At 42.2% G+C, this 20490-nt stretch overlaps 1 protein-coding gene across 1 annotated transcript in view; it reads right to left on the bottom strand.

Annotated features, from left to right (window-relative positions):
- The window catches only part of KLB (klotho beta), a 35889-nt gene extending 16200 nt beyond the window's left edge, over positions 1-19689 (bottom strand). Inside the window, exons 1-4 of the mRNA XM_075266462.1 lie at positions 18860-19689; positions 6971-7481; positions 5350-5618; positions 1562-2705 (exon numbers count right to left, since the gene is read on the bottom strand). Coding sequence (XP_075122563.1) covers positions 1562-2705; positions 5350-5618; positions 6971-7481; positions 18860-19594 — 2659 coding nt within the window. The 5' untranslated portion in view covers positions 19595-19689. The remainder of the gene's footprint in view (positions 1-1561; positions 2706-5349; positions 5619-6970; positions 7482-18859) is intronic.
- Between the last annotated feature and the right edge of the window lie 801 nt (positions 19690-20490).

The raw sequence follows: 20490 nt of genomic DNA, 5'->3' as shown, positions 1-20490 counted from the left end.
AGGTATACTATCCTTCCCCAGCTCTGTACCTAGGTATACTATCCTCCTACATCTCTGTACCTAGGTATACTATCCTCCTCCATCTCTGTACCTAGGTATACTATCCTCCCCTATATCTGTACCTAGGTATACTATCCTTCCCCATCTTTGTACCTAGGTATACTATCCTATCCTATCTATCCTATACTATCCTACTATCCTATCCTAGGTATACTATCCTTCCCCATCTCTGTACCTTGGTATACTATCCTCCCCCATATCTGTACCTAGGTATACTATCCTCCCCCATCTCTGTACCTAGGTATACTATCCTCCCCATCTCTGTACCTAGGTATACTATCCTCCCCATCTCTGTACCTAGGTATACTATCCTTCCCCAGCTCTGTACCTAGGTATACTATCCTCCTCCATCTCTGTACCTAGGTATACTATCCTCCTCCATCTCTGTACCTAGGTATACTATCCTCCCCTATATCTGTACCTAGGTATACTATCCTTCCCCATCTTTGTACCTAGGTATACTATCCTATCCTATCTATCCTATACTATCCTACTATCCTATCCTAGGTATACTATCCTCCCCCATCTCTGTACCTAGGTATACTATCCTCCCCATCTCTGTACCTAGGTATACTATCCTTCCCCAGCTCTGTACCTAGGTATACTATTCTTCCCCGTATCTGTACCTAGGTATACTATCCTTCCCCATCTCTGTACCTAGGTATACTATCCTCCCCATCTCTGTACCTAGGTATACTATCCTTCCCCAGCTCTGTACCTAGGTATACTATCCTCCCCCATCTCTGTACCTAGGTATACTATCCTCCCCCATCTCTGTACCTAGGTATACTATCCTCCCCCAGCTCTGTACCTAGGTATACTATCCTCCCCCATATCTGTACCTAGGTATACTATCCTCCCCCATCTCTGCACCTAGGTATACTATCCTTCCCCATCTCTGTACCTAGGTATACTATCCTCCCCATCTCTGTACCTAGGTATACTATCCTTCCCCAGCTCTGTACCTAGGTATACTATCCTCCCCATCTCTGTACCTAGGTATACTATCCTCCCCCATATCTGTACCTAGGTATACTATCCTCCCCCATCTCTGTACCTAGGTATACTATCCTTCCCCAGCTCTGTACCTAGGTATACTATCCTTCCCCATATCTGTACCTAGGTATACTATCCTTCCCCATCTCTGTACCTAGGTATACTATCCTCCCCATCTCTGTACCTAGGTATACTATCCTTCCCCAGCTCTGTACCTAGGTATACTATCCTTCCCCAGCTCTGTACCTAGGTATACTATCCTCCTCCATCTCTGTACCTAGGTATACTATCCTCCTCCATCTCTGTACCTAGGTATACTATCCTCCCCTATATCTGTACCTAGGTATACTATCCTCCCCCATCTCTGTACCTAGGTATACTATCCTCTTCTGTTCTTACAAGATGATAGAAGAATGGTATGTACCAGAATGTGAGGCATAAGTATTATAGCTGACACTTGGTATATTGTCTAGTTATTGAGAGTATAACTGCAAAGACCACTCACCTTGTAATACCTGCTGGCTATATTTCTGCAGGTAATATATTCTATGTTCGTCATTATCTATTGCTTTGTCGTCCACTCCATTTGCTGTAACATAAATTGGAATGTTTCCATAGTTCTTCCTGATCCAGTTCAGGAGTCGTCTTATCCCATGTGGTACAACTGCAAGTCCGTTGAATGACATTAGACATGTCGCATCTGACAGAAAGTGAATGTCGCGATCTGATTCAAACCTGCTATCATTCTTTGGCTCGTGAATCACCAATCTAGTGGTGAAATGATTCATGGCAAAAAAGTCAGCCGTACCTTTCACCATTTTTCTTTCTTCTTCTGTGAAATAGGGCAAAAAAGACTTAGACATTCCCTTCTGGTTTTTGGTGGTAATGTATTGTCGCATGAGCCTAGGATAGTCACCCGAACCAAAGATTGGCTCGGCAATCCAAGCAATGTCAAACTGCAGGAACCTCTCTGCAGCTTCGGTGTGGGAATGTAGGAAGGGATTTGCAGGCTCAGCCCAGTCTGTATGCAAAGATACAGATATCTGACCATGTTGATGGGGTCTATAGATCTTGTCATACAAATGCCATGCTGTGGCATGGGCTAGGAGTGCATTGTGCACCGCTTGGTAGCTGTTGTTACTGCTGTTATGGTAATATTGGCTTAGACGGTTTGGTTCATTAATGGTAATCCACTGTTTTACCAGATCACCAAATTCGTGAAAGCACAGCTTGGCATAGTCACTAAAAGCCTGGGTAATGGTTCTGTTTAACCAGCCTCCATGTCCTACCAGTGGCCCAGGAAGACTTAAAGACCCATGTGTTGGATAATACATGGTTAGCATGGTCTGGATTCCGAGTTTGGAAGCCTCAGTTATCATGCAACGATAATATCTCAGAACTTCTCGGTTAATGATGGACAAGTCACCTTTTGGCATAATCAATGACCAGTTGAGAGCAAACCTATAATAATTGACTTTCATGTTTTTCAGTAGGGCTAGTTGCTTTTTGATGGTGATGAAATCGGTACATTGTGCCGCCCGAGTCTTTAGCTCTACTCCTTTTATTGCATGCAGGATGCCGTCGCCTGTAACGTTCCATACATATAATTTACGATCCACAAACTGAGGAGATGATGGGGTCTGCTCTGCCTGTGAAGAGAATCACACAACATTATACAGTCTCTAAATCAGGCGTTTATTATAAATATATATTTTTTTACATTTTGATGCCCGTTTTCTATCTGCATAAAGAAAACCAAAATGTGCAATATAACTGTTTTCACTCTGTAACTCACTTGTACACTTCCTTGCATAGATGGGGACAGAATGGACTAAGACCTCCTGAACATGAGGTTCCGATAGTTACAGGGCAAGTCCTATCTTGTCCCATGAAAATGGATTGAAACATATCTGAACCTGCCATTTCAAAATAAAGGAGTATGGAAGACACTTGGATGACACTTGGACATCATCCATGCGTCATTTGCATGCTTTATGTTAAAAAATTGGAACCCACTTGGCCTGAACATTTGGGAGTCATTTCATTATTAGAGATGAGTGAACAGTGAAATGTTCGAAATTCGATTCGAGTAGTCGCTCAATACTCGACTGTTCGATCGAACCCAGTGCCGCACCTCCCATGAGGCGACCTGAAGCGAGCGCTTCAGGCGGCACTATGCCAGGGCCTCAGGGAGGGCGGCATTTTTGCTAACCTAAGCCAGTCCAGGACAAGCTGTCCTGGACTGGCTTATCACCGAGCGGTGGTTTGGGGAGGCCACTGAAGCAGCGCTGCTCCGGTAGCCTCCCCTCACGCTCAGGCAGAGAGCAGGCAGTCTCCGGGCCTACTCTCTGCCGGCGAACGGGGCTAAGCCCCGCCCCTTCACTCGGCCACGCCCCCGATCCACCCGGCCACGCCCCGATCCGCCCCCTCCTCCCGGCAGGGGGGGGGGGGCGGCTTTCTGCAGTTAGCTCGGGCGGCGAAAGGGGAAGGTTCACCCCTGATCGAACCCCATTATAGTCTATGGGGAATAAATACTCATTTAGGGGGAAACCACTATTCGACTCAGGAGGGTCACCAAGTTCACTATGACACCCCAGGAAATGATGCTAACACCCTGGAATGCAACTGGGACAGCAGGGGAAGCATGTCTGGGGGCATCTAACATGCCCAAGTCACTGTATTACGTCGGGATCCCTGTCAGCTTGCGATATGCGGGAGCTGACTTTTTCCCATAGGAATGCATTGACGAGCGGTGATTGGCCGAATGCCATACAGAGTACAGCATTCGGCCAATCAACGCTGGTCAATGCATTCCTATGCCGAGATGTAGCAGTGCTGGCTGTGCACTCAGCTCTTATACACCGGAGATGCACCCGAGCTGAGCGCACGGCCAGCATTGCTACACTGGAGATGTGAACCCTGCTGCACACTCAGCTCTGCTGCATCAGAGATGCACTAAACCCTACTGCACACTCAGCTCTGCTGCATCAGAGATGCACTAAACCCTACTGCACACTCAGCTCTGCTACATCAGAGATGCACTGAACTGTGCTGCACACTCAGCTCTGCTGCATCAGAGATGCGCTGAACCCTGCTGCACACTCAGCTATGCTGCATCAGAGATGTAACAGAGCTGAGTGTGCGCTGAACCCTGCTGCACACTCAGCTCTGCTGCATCAGAGATGCACTGAACCCTGCTGCACACTCAGCTCTGCTGCATCAGAGATGCGCTGAACCCTGCTGCACAGTCAACTCTGCTGCATCAGAGATGTGCTGAACCCTGCTGCACACTCAGCTCTGCTGCATCAGAGATGTAGCAGAGCTGAGTGTGCGCTGAACCCTGCTGCACACTCAGCTTTGCTGCATCTCAGCAGAGCTGAGTGTGCAGCAGGGTTCAGCACACACTCAGCTCTGCTTCATCTCCGGTGTAGCAGTGCTGAGCGCACAGCCAGCACTGCTACATCTCGGCATAGGAATGCATTGACCAGCATTGATTGGCCGAATGCCATACAGAGTACAGCATTCGGCCAATCAACGCTGGTTCTGCCGGAGGAGGCAGAATCTAACAGCAGGTCCATAGCAGTCTCCATTCTGGTCTGATCTTAGACTCTGCCTCCTCACAAACGAGCCTCCGGCAGAACCAGTGTTGATTGGCCGAATGCTGTACTCTGTATGGCATTCGGCCAATCAACGCTGGTCAATGCATTCCTATGGGAAAAAGTCAACTCGTGCATATCGCAAGCTGACAGGGATCCCGACCAGATAGAGTCCCAAAGAGCTGCGTGAGTGACATTCCCACCTAAATAAAAGTAATCCCTAGCTAACCCTTCCTGTAGATCTATCCCTGTCTCACAGTCACATAGTTCACAGTCTCATATGAACCGGATATTAAATCCACTATTTGTATAAATTGGAGGTCACCTGATTTAGCCAGCCAATTACTTTTTCCGATTTTTTTTCGATGCCTCTGTTGTCGTAGTTCCTGTCCCACCTCCCCTGCGCAGTTATTGGTGCAAAAAAAGCGCCAGGGAAGGTGGGAGGGGAATCGAATTTTAGGTGAGTATGCCACCTGGTGTTCGACTTGAATCGATCATCTCGAACAGCCTGATATCCGATCGAATGCCGCTCGCTCATCTCTGTTCATTATCATTACAGGGAGGCAGAGTCGATGACAATTCTATTGTACTGCTATAGGCTTAAAGCTGTAAGCCAGAGGTGTTACCTAATTCATCTGTATGGATATAGGTTTACTACTGTACGAGCTACCATGGTATCATCAGTCGCTATATTTACCTTTAGCACTGAATCTGTAATCCCCCAGGAGAAGTCACATGGAAACTGTCCTTGAAATGTTGGTTCTGGCGCCTCATCTGGAAACCCATTCTGTTGTATGATTTGTTTAAAGTATAAGGCAGAGGACTTGGGAGTTATCACTTTGTTCTTGTTGGCGAAATCTACGTAGAACAAGCCACGTCTTATTTTGTAGCCTTCTTGCCATTCAAAGCTGTCCACCAAGGACCAGGCGGTGTAGCCGAAGACCTTTAGATCATCATATTTAATAGCTGTTGGGAGTTAAGGATAAGAACTAGTTAGTAATAAGCTCCAGTTATTTCATGTGAAATTTTACATTGGCAAAGACCGGTGAATGCTTTCAAAAAGTAAATACGAAAAAGTAAATGGCAACAATTTTATGTTAATACAGTATTATGTATCTGCATTTTCTTGTATGTATAGGGCCTCCCATCTCTGATGTCATAGGTAAGAAAGATCAGGGTGTTGGATTTCAACATGACCAATCCTTAGTTGGCAAGATTGGGTAGTTGGATTTCAACATGACCAATGCTTAGTTGACAAGATTGGGTAGTTGGATTTCAACATGACCAATCCTTAGTTTACAAGATCAGGTAGTTGGATTTCAACATGACCAATCCTTAGTTTACAAGATCAGGTAGTTGGATTTCAACATGACCAATCCTTAGTTGGCAAGATTGGGTAGTTGGATTTCAACATGACCAATCCTTAGTTGGCAAGATTGGGTAGTTGGATTTCAACATGACCAATCCTTAATTAGCAAGATTGGGTAGTTGGATTTCAACATGACCAATCCTTAGTTGGCAAGATTGGGTAGTTGGATTTCAACATGACCAATCCTTAGTTGGCAAGATTGGGTAGTTGGATTTCAACATGACCAATCCTTAGCTGGCAAGATTGGGTAGTTGAATTTCAACATGACCAATCCTTAGTTGGCAAGATTGGGTTGTTGGATTTCAACATGACCAATCCTTAGTTGGCAAGATTGGGTAGTTGGATTTCAACATGACCAATCCTTAGTTGGCAAGATTGGGTAGTTGGATTTCAACATGACCAATCCTTAGTTGGCAAGATTGGGTAGTTGGATTTCAACATGACCAATCCTTAGTTGGCAAGATTGGGTAGTTGGATTTCAACATGACCAATCCTTAATTAGCAAGATTGGGTAGTTGGATTTCAACATGACCAATCCTTAGTTGGCAAGATTGGGTAGTTGGATTTCAACATGACCAATCCTTAGTTGGCAAGATTGGGTAGTTGGATTTCAACATGACCAATCCTTAGTTGGCAAGATTGGGTAGTTGGATTTCAACATGACCAATCCTTAGTTGGCAAGATTGGGTAGTTGGATTTCAACATGACCAATCCTTAGTTGGCAAGGATGAATATAAGACAATGGGATATGTTAGCATTCATTGGGATCTATTAGAAAACAGATCAATCATTGCTTTAATGGTCATATATGGATCCTTTAATAATATGTTATGCTTGTTGGAGACTTATAACCTTTCCTTTTATAATATCATGGTGGAAAAAGTTGAGGCAGGTTGCCTTTAAATAAAATTGAATGCAATGGATGGTATTAAGGCAGCGGATATCTTACCCTGAAGGATATCATTGATAAACTTCTTCATGATGTAGACTGTTGTGGTATCTTCTGTTTGGATGTTGCTGTTTGAGAACCATCCATTCTCCATTATCAGGATCTTGGGATTGTTATATTCCATCTTGATCCAGTTCAACACTCCTCTTAAATGAAGTAAGACGCGGACCGACTTGCTGATATCATTTGACCTCTTAAAGTTATTAGGTCCAAAGGAGAAGGCAAAGAAGTCGGCTGTCCCTTTAATATAAGCCTTTTCTGACTCAGAAAACCTGGGAAGGATGGGGCCATGTTTTCTCTTCAGACTTTCTGGGTAGTCTCCATCAATATGAATAGGTTTTGCGAAGCGCCCAAGTACGTTGTCCATGGATTCTTGACACAGGTTAATTGTTGACGAGTCAATATGTTTTTTATCTGGTTCTAGCCAGTGAGATCCCAATGTCACGGACAGATATCCCTTCTGAGATGGCCGGAAATGTGTGTTATAGGTATGCCAGACTGCAGCATGAGCCTGAAACAACAATATAACTTTGTTACTCAACCTGCAGATACAAACCGTATATAGTGTGGATAGTGCAATATTGGGTAAAATGAAATAACAGACTAAGGATCGAGTTTCCAGCCTTCGGGTCCTCTTGGGGACCCAAAAAATGGAAACCCTATCTGCATATGGAAACCCACGGACCCCGAGACTATAATGGGGTCAGCCAGGTTTCCGTCGATCTTATACTGAAATTGGGGGAGCTCTCTGCCGATTTTAAAGGGATTCTACCATTAAAACCTCTTTTTTTGTGGATAAGACGTCGGAATAGCCTTTAGAAAGGCTCTGCTGGTGTCTCACTGGCAGAACCAACTGCGTAGGCGTCGGAGGTGATGCAGGAGGAAGACGACAGAGAAGGGGAGGATCCAGCCGAAGATAGAGGCGTCGCAGGATCGTGTTCTCAAGCTGCAGTGGGGACGCCCCCATCACATTTTCAGCGCTTGGGCCCACCCCCATCCTTGCCAGATTACTCATTTACATACCGGTAAAAAATGGTATTTCTAAGGAACGGCGCAGCGGAGATCACATCTAAAGGTAAGAGACGAATAGCCTTTCTAAAGGCTATTCCAACGTCTTATCCACAAAAAAAGGGGTTTTAATGGTAGAATCCCTTTAAGCAGAATCTGGGATGGATGCCCGAATGCTAGTGTGAACCTAGAGTAATAGACTGACAGGACAATACTTAACCAATAACATAATAAAGCTGTGTACATATAGCCTAGCTCATAGAGATATCCATGGAGATGTATGGAAGTCCTAGGATAGTACTAATGAGTCTAAAGAAGCAAATGACGACATTCATCGCAATAACAACCAAAACATTAGGCCTGCCAAAAATGTCACAGAGCTCCGGTATAATGAGAAATCTGATATTCTATTGTTCCAGGAGAAAAACAATCACATGGATTAACTAAGGAAGCCGATTATCTCCTGTGCTGGCAATTACAATCAGATTATTACATGACTTATTATATATTACTGGCGAGATTAAAACTCACATGATTTAATATGGTAATGTACAAGGGTAAGAGGCTTATGACTAGAAGATATCCTCCATTAAGAGTGCAGGAGACTGCCCAGGTCCCACAACCGATGACCCCCAAAATACTGAAAAAAATGGACATCATATTATGGCCCAATACACACTGGCAGCTGTAGAAGAGAAGTCTATGGCGCACCCTAGCGTCAATTTGATATCAAATTTCTAGGGAAAGACTGTGCCATGCTCCAATGGATTCTCTATTATGTATCATGGTTTCTAGAGTACTTTTTTATAGAGTGCGGTATGATGGCACATGGAGGGTCTAGGTTCTGTAGTATGGAGTAGTAGGGTGGGCTTTGTGTAGAATGGAGACCCTCTTGCCTTTTTTATATAGAGACGTGTCCTTCCTAACGTTCCCTCTTGGATGGACATGTCCAGATATGGGTGTCATGAAGTGATCAGCTTGTCAAAACACAATAATGAGTGATACTCTGTCACAAGATGTCTATTATATATATACATATAATGTGGATGTGTCGTGCATTGCTTCCTGTCACTGGTTCTGCTGATATATTGTAATATTGTATTGGTTTATGAGAAATTGGAGTCTTTAGACAAAATTGAGCTACAGTAGGGGTGGACACAGTGAAATCTCTGAAACAATCATCCAATCTTATATTGCAAAGTTTTCTACTAAGGGGTGTTCCTCTTAGGCTGGTCTTACACGACCTTAATGTAAGTCCGCAATTGAGGGTTTTCAATTGCGGACACATTATATTCAATGTGGCCTCTTACACCACCGGATATTTTATCTGTGGCGTGGCCGGGCTGCAACCGTGGTCTGCAATTTTTAGAACATGTCCGTAATGCCCATGAATTGCGGCACTGCACGGACTAGCCCATAGAACTCTATGGGCGAGTGCGGCAGGACACGGACATCTGCGGAGTGTATGTTCCGATCAGCAACTAGTGTTGCTGATCAGCAACATGCGGACCGTAGAATCATTACGGTCGTGTAAGACCAGCCTTACAGGTGTAGTCCGGGATATATATGTATATACAGTCCTATGAAAAAGTTTGGGCACCCCTATTAATCTTAATCATTTTTAGTTCTAAATATTTTGGTGTTTATAACAGCCATTTCAGTTTGATATATCTAATAACTGATGGACACAGTAATATTTCAGGATTGAAATGAGGTTTATTGTACTAACAGAAAATGTGCAATATGCATTAAACCAAAATTTGACCGGTGCAAAAGTATGGGCACCTCAACAGAAAAGTGACATTAATATTTAGTAGATCCTCCTTTTGCAAAGATAACAGCCTCTAGTCGCTTCCTGTAGCTTTTAATCAGTTCCTGGATCCTGGATAAAGGCATTTTGGACAATCAATTCAAGTTCAGTTAAGTTAGATGGTCGCCGAGCATGGACAGCCCGCTTCAAATCATCCCACAGATGTTCAATGATATTCAGGTCTGGGGACTGGGATGGCCATTCCAGAACATTGTAATTGTTCCTCTGCATGAATGCCTGAGGATTTGGAGCGGTGTTTTGGATCATTGTCTTGCTGAAATATCCATCCCCGGCGTAACTTCAACTTCGTCACAGATTCTTGAACATTATTCTCAAGAATCTGCTGATACTGAGTGGAATCCATGCGACTCTCAACTTTAACAAGATTCCCGATGCCGGCATTGGCCACACAGCCCCAAAGCATGATGGAACCTCCACCAAATTTTACAGTGGGTAGCATGTGTTTTTCTTGGAATGCTGTTTCTTTTTGGACGCCATGCATAACGCCTTTTTTTTATAACCAAACAACTCAATTTTTGTTTCCAAAATGAAGCTGCCTTGTCCAAATGTGCTTTTTCATACCTCAGGCAACTCTATTTGTGGCGTACGTGCAGAAACGGCTTCTTTCTCATCACTCTCCCATACAGCTTCTATTTGTGCAAAGTGCGCTGTATAGTTGACCGATGCACAGTGACACCATCTGCAGCAAGATGATGCTGCAGCTCTTTGGAGGTGGTCTGTGGATTGTCCTTGACTGTTCTCACCATTCTTCTTCTCTGCCTTTCTGATATTTTTCTTGGCCTGCCACTTCTGGGCTTAACAAGAACTGTCCCTGTGGTCTTCCATTTCCTTACTATGTTCCTCACAGTGGAAACTGACAGGTTAAATCTCTGAGACAACTTTTTGTATCCTTCCCCTGAACAACTATGTTGAACAATCTTTGTTTTCAGATCATTTGAGAGTTGTTTTGAGTAGCCCATGATGCCACTCTTCAGAGGAGATTCAAATAGGAGATCAACTTGCAATTGGCCACCTTAAATACCTTTTCTTATGATTGGATACATCTGGCTATGAAGTTCAAAGCTCACTGAGGTTACAAAACCAATTTTGTGCTTCAGTAAGTCAGTAAAAAGTAGTTAGGGGAATTCAAATCAATAAAATGATAAGGGTGCCCATACTTTTGCACCGGTCAAATTTTGGTTTAATGCATATTGCACATTTTCTGTTAGTACAATAAACCTCATTTCAATCCTGAAATATTACTGTGTCCATCAGTTATTAGATATATCAAACTGAAATGGCTGTTGCAAACACCAAAATATTTAGAACTAAAAATGATTAAGATTAATAGGGGTGCCCAAACTTTTTCATAGGACTGTATATATATATGTATATATATATATATATATATATATATATATATATATATATAGCCTATTCCACTGTGGGAACAAAGATACAGTTGAGGTATCCAGCCACTATATGGGGCACAGAGCTATCTGTTACTCGATACACTGTGTAGTATGGGGATTGGAAGAAACCCAGAACAGCAGATTGGCCCCCCAGCTATTGCTCCCCCTACTGACCAGCCTAAATCATAAAATAATATGATATGATATATGGAAATTCTGGTCTGCATAAGGCGTTGGTCTACTCAAAGAAGTAGTCTTTTACATAGATTTAAAAAAAAATTTGTGAGAAATTTGAAAGTTGAAAAATAGAAAAACAGTCATTACAAAAAAATTTAATACTTAAAGCATAAAAAAATACAAATGGTAAGGGTAAATGCTTTCTATATAATCAGTTATACTGCCTACCATATCACTTCTCCTTATCAAAGCTAAATGTTTACCTGCCTGAAAGAAACCGGATCGATAGCGAGCGCGGCTGTGGTGTGACATTACAGCTGGCATGTTCCCTGCAGTAGAGTCACTTCTTTTGCCAATGAGTTTGGTAGTTAATCTAAAACCACTGACACGTATTACACACGATCACGTTCTCTACGTAGTAGGATATACCACTATCTACTATCACAATTAAATTAGATAAGATACATTGTGGCTGGTTTTACAAAGAGTATTTTAAGAGAAACACAATTTTCGTTCATTTGTAATTTGACATTTTGGTTGTGTTTTTTTAAAATTTATTTATTTAAACATACTGTGGTGGAAAATGCATCAAATCGCTTCCATCAAAAAGTAGTGATTAGAAAAAAAAAATCAGTGATTTGCATCAATTGAACGCCACTTGCAACCAAAATAGTCGCAGGTGGCGTTTTTGTGCACTTTTCTCCAACTGGGAGGGACCATAATTATTAGCGATGAGCGAGTACTGTTGGGATCAGCCGATCCGAACAGCACACTCCATAGAAATGAATGGAAGCACCTGGTACTTCCGCTTTGACGGCGGCCGGCCGCTTAACCCCCCCGCGTGCCGGCTACGTCCATTCATTTCTATGCGAGCGTGCTGTTCGGATCGGCTGATCCAAACAGTACTCACTCATCTCTAATAATTATGCTACAAAAGTACCTAATTCCCTCATCATACATTAAGAGCGCCCTCCGCTGGTGCAAAGGAATACACCGATCTTGATGAATATTCCCCCAGTATGCTATGGGTATGGAATTTCCTACTAGACTTGGAAATTGAATACACAGTATTCCATAAAAGAATAAAGACCACCAAATATACTAGTATAAATGAAGAATTTTTTTTTGCAAAAATATTGCATTTTCCATGGTGTATTTCCTGATATGTTTACAAATGTTTTATCACCCCAAAATTGTGCAGGCAGATATTACATGAAAGTTTATTTTGAGATATAAAATACAGTAAACACTCTGCCGCTTTGTTTTTGGTGTTTCCTGGAGTTTTGTTTACTTTTAGTATTGCAGCATGCTCGGGGTATGGAAGTTTCCTGGTATTTTTCCATTACTACCACCTTCACCAACTCCAGCTCTTTGCTTTCTTTAATGGTCTCTGGTCCACTGATTCTGGTGCAGTTGTAACTTTCTCTGTAAGGCTGGGTGGCTGGGTTCACACGGGGTTTTTTGGACCGGATTTTGATGCGGGAAGCCGCCTCAGAATCTGGATCAAAAAAGGCCCCCCGCCGCTAGCTGCGACTGTCGCAGCATTCCAACAGTCACAGCATTCCAACAGTCGCGGCATTCTGACATTTGTTGCATTCTGATAGTCGCAGCATTCCGCTCTGGATTAGGCCCAAATGAATGGGCCTCGTCAGGAGGGAGTGTCGCGCCGCGGATTCCGGGAGGCGTTTTTTTGAGCAGGATTCTGAGGCGGATTCTGTCAAAATCTGGTCCAAAAAACCCTGTGTGGATTCAGCCGAACCCCCACTATACTTAAGCAATCTGTGTTATTAGTTTCAGCACCCAATATGTTAATTGGGCTCAGGCACGGTCAGCAGACAGTGATTGATATTTTTTACATGCAAAAAAACTCAGTGTCAACAAGTAAAAATTTATTACAATGTAATATACCATTCAGGATTGTGGGAGGGATGTGTTTTCGCTCCAAATTTTCCAAAAACAGATAAAAGGTAAGATATACCAACTTCAAGGAACAAAAATCAATGACTCATTTTTCGGGAGATTACTTGATTTTGGGGAAAATGGCTATTAAAGAATTGGTCCAGGGTTTTTGTCATTAGGGAGAGACTGGTATAGGGACTTATTACGTCAAGCATGTCCTACTAAGAATTCTGGGTAAGTAGTACAAATAAGACCGCATTGGTGAAAAAGAGGAATTTGCTCCTAACGTCATCTATTGGAAGGTAGCTCCCTATAGATTAACACCTGGTTTGCAGAAACACCTAAGGGCATGCATGTTAGCATGTAGAGTATAGTCAATGTTTGGTTGCAGAAGGTGGATGTACAGTATATAACATCATCATTACAGAACAAGCAGAGACCATTGGGGACCACAGGAGCGATGGCACTGAAGCGTCAGGGAATTGCATATGTAAGTTTATGGTTTTTTTATCAACTTATCCACACATTGGCAATTTTCTTAAAATCACATACAACAGCTTTAAAATATTTAGTAATTCAAATCCATTGCTCCTTGTATAGGTAGAAACATCTTGAATTATATAATCCATGGTCGTCTAGGGGTCCAGAAATGTCAAGAATCTTCTCATTGCCTCCCTTCATATGTAGCTGTGAGGGGAAGGCCAGGAGTCCTAGCCCATTGCTCACTGACAACCCCTTGATACAAAGATGGTGATGTAGGACTGACAGCTGTGAGCCTGGAAGGTATGTGGACAAGAAAAAAGCGATAGCAGAGAAAATGCAGCGTCTTATCTCCATGATCTACTCTGGGAAAATGAACTTCAGTGGAACTGTTCTGGCACCAGATCCTTGCAATTCTTTATCTGCATTTTTTACCTGCTGTTAAAGGGGTTATTGGGTTTCTAAGATTGATAGCCTATTCTTAGGATAGGCCATCAATATTAGATCTGTAGGGGTCAATGGGGCAGCACTGCTGTACCTACACTCGCCATTACAGTTTGCACAGCTCTCTCGTGCTCCCTCATTATTGGTGATCTGTGGCGGTCCCAAGTGTTGGACCCCTGCAGATCTGATATTGATGGCCTATTCTAAGAAACTCAACGACACCTTTACTTACAATCAAAATCTGTCTTATCACATAAGATCCAGCATCCAGTTGCAGAATTTCGTTCCAGATTAGGCCCAAGTGAACCACTTGGACCAAAAAACCCTGTGTGAACCACTGCCTTGGAACATTATACTTCCCCTGGAGTCAAAGGAACAGCGCATACTGCAATGAGAATGTCTCTTATATGACAGGTGTGCACTCAAGGTTCATAGATACCAGCTATCTTGCTTGCAGTGGTGCAGCCTGTAGGCCATTGCTGCAGAGAACATGTAACACACATATAGGAACAAGACTGAGGCTTTGAAACTGATGAATGTTCTGTGTCGTCTGCTTTACAGACCTAATAGCTGCAAATAATTAGAGAAAAATGGAAAAAGAATAATTAAGAAAAAAAAAACTGATTCTGTTGTGTTTTTTTGAGCCTAAGCCAAGAATGGCTACTAAAGGAATGGGAAATATCTAGGAAGTTCTTATCATTCTACCATCTGCTCAATCCCCTCCTGGCTTTGGATCAAAAAAACCATGCAACAAAAAAAAGCTGCGTTTCTGCAACTTGGGGCCTCAGCCTTACTAGGTTTTACTAGTGTAACCACCTTGTAGCAGAATGCCAATGGCTAATGTCCTGAATCCTGTTGCCCAGTAGAGAAGCAGAATAACTTCTGGCAGAAGTCCTCACCTCAAGTGACCATTGAGGCCAATAAGCAGCCTCAGAGTGATATCCTGTGTCTTTTCTGTAGGCCGCTGATTGGCCTTAGCGGTCACTTGAAGCAAGAACCTCTGCCAGAAGAAGAACCCAGAAACAGTATATAACGTATGGCAGATGCAGAGACCTCTGACCAAAGTGATGTACGCCTGAGTCTCACTGTCCATATATTGTGCTGTACATCGCAGTTTTTCACGCTGCGGATATTCTGCTTCCATTACACCAATAAGGAAGCCGTCGATTTTTCCGTAGGTATAACTGACATGCTGCAATTAACAAAACCGCAACATATTTGCAACATATTTCCGCTACACATATTTTTCCGCAATGTGTGGATGGGATTCACTAGAAAGCAGGGAGTGTAAAACACTGTGGCCAAACTGAGTTGACGTCACATGTAGCCCCAGCCTTAAAGTGTTTTTGGGGCTAAAAATATTGATGACCAATCCTAATTATAAGTCATTGAGGTCAGCTCTTTTCTCTTGTGTAGTGGCCATACAGGGTATTGCAGATCAGCTACCCTTTGCTTGCTGTCTGCTTCCTGCTCCATTCTCTGAGAGTCAGCTGCTGACCTGTAAGTGTTAGGTGTGAAGCACCCACAGATCTGATATTGATGACCTATCATTAGGAAAGGTCGTCAAACAGCTTAGCCCAGAAAACCCCTTTAAAATTATATCCGTACTAGTCTTAGCTGAGACTGGTTAGCGCTAGCCCTATCGTAGCAAACTTGGAACAAGTATCTGTAGTAAGTACAACCCACATACACACGCACATACAAGATCCAAAAGTCAAGGATACAACAGCTGCAGGGTATTGAAAAGAGTAATAATTAATGGAATATGTAAGCAGAGATGACAAGGCATATACCGCATTCCTTTAAGAAAGAGACATTAGGCCTCATTCACACAATGCGGATTCGGTTGGCATTTTGTATCAGGATTTGTAAGTGGAAACCAGGCCAGGACTGTGCGTGTGCAGACAGTAGTACAGGACAGATTCTGGGATCAGACCTGATGGGCTAGCCTTCATTTTCCACAAGCATTACTGGTTTCTTTGCTTGGACCGTTTTTGGCAGGTCCTACCCACAGAACATCCCACAAGACCTGCCATTTTGGAGATGCTCTTACCCAGCTGGTATCAGAATGAGGTGCCTCAGGCACCCAAATACTATAATTCTGGGGTGCCCCCCCCAACCATCCTACCCTTCAAAGACTTTTAAAGCACCTTGCTTATTCCTTAGGCCGATTCTGGTTAACGCTCCAATTGAAATGAATGGGAGCAGAAATGGAGCTTTTTACCAGATTTTGGAACATATTTCTTGAAGCACATTTTTTTCAGCCCAATCACATTCCTCCATGTGAACACGCTCTTATATATCTCACTTTCTGGAAGGTGCCATTATCACAAGGTAGTCAACGGTCATGTTATGGTTGACTGGTATGTAATATAATATAATATAATATGTTATTATAACTTGTTTCCGGGATCACTCCAATCAGGAAATATAACAACTCTTGGGCAACATGGTGGCTCAGTGGTTAGCACTGCAGCCATGCAGCACTGGAGTTCGAATCCCGCCAGGAGCAACATCTGCAAGGAGTTTGCATGTTCTCCCCGTCTTTGCGTGGATTTCCTCCCATTCTACAAAGACATACTGATAGGAAAAAAATGTACATTGTGATCCCTATATGTGTATCCCTATATAGGGCTCACAATCTACATAAAAAAAATAACAACTCTTTTCTCTCTCTTGATAATGTGGCGCAGAAAATAGACAATATCTATCTATCTCCTATCTATTTATCTATCTATCTATCTACTATCTATCTATCTATCTCCTATCTATCTATCTATCTATCTATCTATCTCATATCTATCTATCTATCTATCTATCTATCTATCTTTCTATCTCCTATCTATCTATCTATCTATCTATCTATTATCTGTCTATCTATCTACTATCTATCTATCTATCTCCTATCTATCTATCTATCTATCTATCTATCTATCTCCTATCTATCTATCTATCTATCTATCTATCTATCTCCTATCTATCTATCTATCTATCTATCTATCTTTCTATCTCCTATCTATCTATCTATCTATCTATCTATCTATCTATCTATCTATCTATCTATCTCCTATCTATCTATCTATCTCCTATCTATCTATCTATCTATCTATCTATCTATCTATCTCCTATCTATCTATCTATCTATCTATCTATCTATCTATCTCCTATCTATCTATCTATCTATCTATCTATCTATCTATCTATCTCCTATCTATCTATCTATCTATCTATCTATCTATCTATCTATCTATCTCCTATCTATCTATCTATCTATCTATCTATCTATCTATCTATCATTTATCTATCTATCTATCTATCTATCTATCTATCTATCTATTATATATTGCAAAATGAACTTTAAAAATGCATATTTTATGCTTTGCAGAATATAAGTGTTCTGTGGGATAACACCATATTATCTCCTAAATCTGGACAGGCACAATCTCATGAACATACCCTAAGCAGTTTACGCACCTGCCCAGCTTGTGTGAGCACTGTCAGAGATGGATGACCCTGTGACAGCTAGTCCTTATTGTCCACACTAACAATGGATACATCAAGAATGTGGCCAAAATAAAGCATGCAACATATATAGCCGAGTGCGGTCACCTTAGAGACAGCGGCAAATCCCAAACTGAGCACTTTCAGGGCAGTTTCAGTATTCAGAGGGATTTGGCATGTTTGACTACATTGCACTACTTGGCATCGAGCGCACGTACAGATATCTGCAATAACCACACAATATGTATACACATAAGAGGTAATGTTCTATTCAAGACTTAGCAAGTTTTGCATTTTATATGATTGGCAACCTGATAATTTGTACTTTTATTTTTTTACATTTTTAGTAACCTCATCCATTTCTTTACGTCATCCACTTCTGTACTAAACTGCAGATTTTCCATCCACAAATCAGGGATCTCCACAGCGTATGCGCTATGTGCGGCTGTTCCCTAAGATTGATTTTTTTTTCCCATGAAAAATCGTCTGCGTCATGTGATTTATCATGCTTTGGCTGATACGTATTTTTCTTGCACAATAGTAAGATAAAGGCCATGAAGAATTCTGAAGAGTGAAAGACAAATATTGCACATACGTCTTCCATTGGTTGTAACCATTCGTCTCAGACAAAGCAATTATCCTTAGTGATGATAAAACTATTTGCATTGTTAGCGATTTACGGCCAGCTATAGAAATTACAAGGAACAGAAAGTTATTGTAGGGAAATCCGACGCTATCAATGTGCGGGATCATTTCTCCATCTAAAATCAAAGTGCACAAAATCAAAAAATAACAAAAATTACATAAAAGATTAAGTTAACTGTGAGCTGATTTATTCATATGATAATATTGAATATTCTTCTAACCTTAGACCAGCAGATAGCCCTGGGTAAAGGAATGAAGTGCCAAAGTCATCACCTGCTTATTTCTATAGGGTTACGGACATCCCTACATAAGATGTAACCCTGGCCGATTACAATATGGTAATATCATATACGTCATAGCAGTGCCAATTTAGATGGTATAACATAATACTATTTACTGTAAAATATTTGCAAATGTTTCTGATTAATTTTAGAGACTTAGTACTTGATACATTGATTCCCTACAGATCAATAATGACACGATAGCATTCATTGCATGCGCCCAGTTCTTTACCTTGATCAGGTTATGGGCCACTCTAGACACGGCTGCATCACCTTCCTTAATCCAGGGGGCATTCATCCCAGTGCCATATCCATGCCAGGCAATCAGATAAGGGTTGTGCATGGTGATCCAATACTTGACCCGATCCCCAAACTTTTGGAAGCAAAACCTGGCATAGTAATTAAACAGATGGATGATACTCTGGTTTGCCCAGCCACCATACTTTTCCTGTATGGGCACAGGTAGGTCCCAGTGGTAAAGAGTGATCACTGGCTGAATGCCCTTCTTGAGCAGCATATTGATGGTGCGGTTGTAGTAGCGCACACCCTGCTCGCTATGGTCACTATTTCCTTGTGGGAACAGTCTCGGCCAAGAAATGGAAAAATGGTAAAAATGCACCCCTAAAAACTCCAGAGCCGGCATCTCCTTGCTTGAGAAACTGTCTGAGACGTCTGCAGGAGGGTCCATGGTGGAGATGCCTCTGGAAGACTGTTGGGTCTTCAGAAAGTGGTCCCACACAGAAGGTCCCCTATTGGAGTGGTCATCTTCTATCTGCAATGATGAGCTGCCCACACCCCAAAGAAAGTCAGGAGGGAATGTCCCATGGGCAAACAGCTGACTTTCATTTAAAGGGTTCACTTGGCTGAGTCTTTCCCAGACTTGTATACCTTCTCCAGGACTTCCAATGACTTCTCTTGTCCAAATCAATAAAATCCAGTAATAACCCTTCAGCCAAAATTCAGCCATTATGTCCCCCCTGATCTCCTATGGGGTTCCTTTCATGTGTAAGGATGGAGAAGCTTCCATTCAGCTGCTGCAGGGAGAATGATGAGATCCCAGAGCTCCTCCAGCTGTCTTGTGCTCCAGGAGCAGGACTGTCTTATCTCAGCTGCTCTATAGAACTGGATTGTAAAAGTCCTGTCAATGATTAGCTTGAACTGTGAGCCCAGGAGGGGTCGCTGAAGGAGGGGGGTGGTGTGTCCTTGCACCAGCTATTGAGTACTTCATTTGCTTTTATATTGGGCTGAGATGTTACCTATCACTGTACTGAGCTCAGGCTATACTGTATGCCTCTGTTGGAATTAATACTGCTTAACCCTCTAGGTGCCAGAAGACTCCAACTGCAGACTAAAACTGGCATACAAGCCAAGCCTTATACAAAATATGCATTTTGCATAAACCAACCACAGTCTTGGGCAGATCACATTCACACAAATCAGCCAAAAAAATCTATAATAGGCTTTGGGTTTTCCTCTGTCCTTTTGGTAAAAATGCAGGATTTTCTTATATACCCCTCTTTTGCAAACAGGACAATCTTTCCCAGATTGGTGAAAGGGCAAATTGGTTGTCACACAGCTTTCCCAGAAACTTTTGTCAGAAATGCTTATTATTGTTAACATTAGGGTGCATTTACATTATGTGTGGTATTTTTGACGTCACGATTGCTGAAAAGATAATATTTATCAAAATGTTGCACAACATTGATACATTTGCTGCATCTTGAACTATGTTTAGAGATGACCCCACCTACAGGAGTGAGATAACAGAAACATTTTGCAACATTTTATATAAAGCCTAAATCCTATTGAAGCCTTGATCACTTCAGTATGACTAAAGGGGTACAGAAGGGATTCATACACTTT

This window comes from Leptodactylus fuscus, chromosome 1, assembly GCF_031893055.1.
Source record: "Leptodactylus fuscus isolate aLepFus1 chromosome 1, aLepFus1.hap2, whole genome shotgun sequence".
NCBI classification, from domain to species: Eukaryota; Metazoa; Chordata; class Amphibia; order Anura; family Leptodactylidae; genus Leptodactylus; species Leptodactylus fuscus.
The sequence above is the reverse complement of the archived record's forward strand: the minus strand, read 5'-3'. Positions and strand labels throughout refer to the sequence as shown.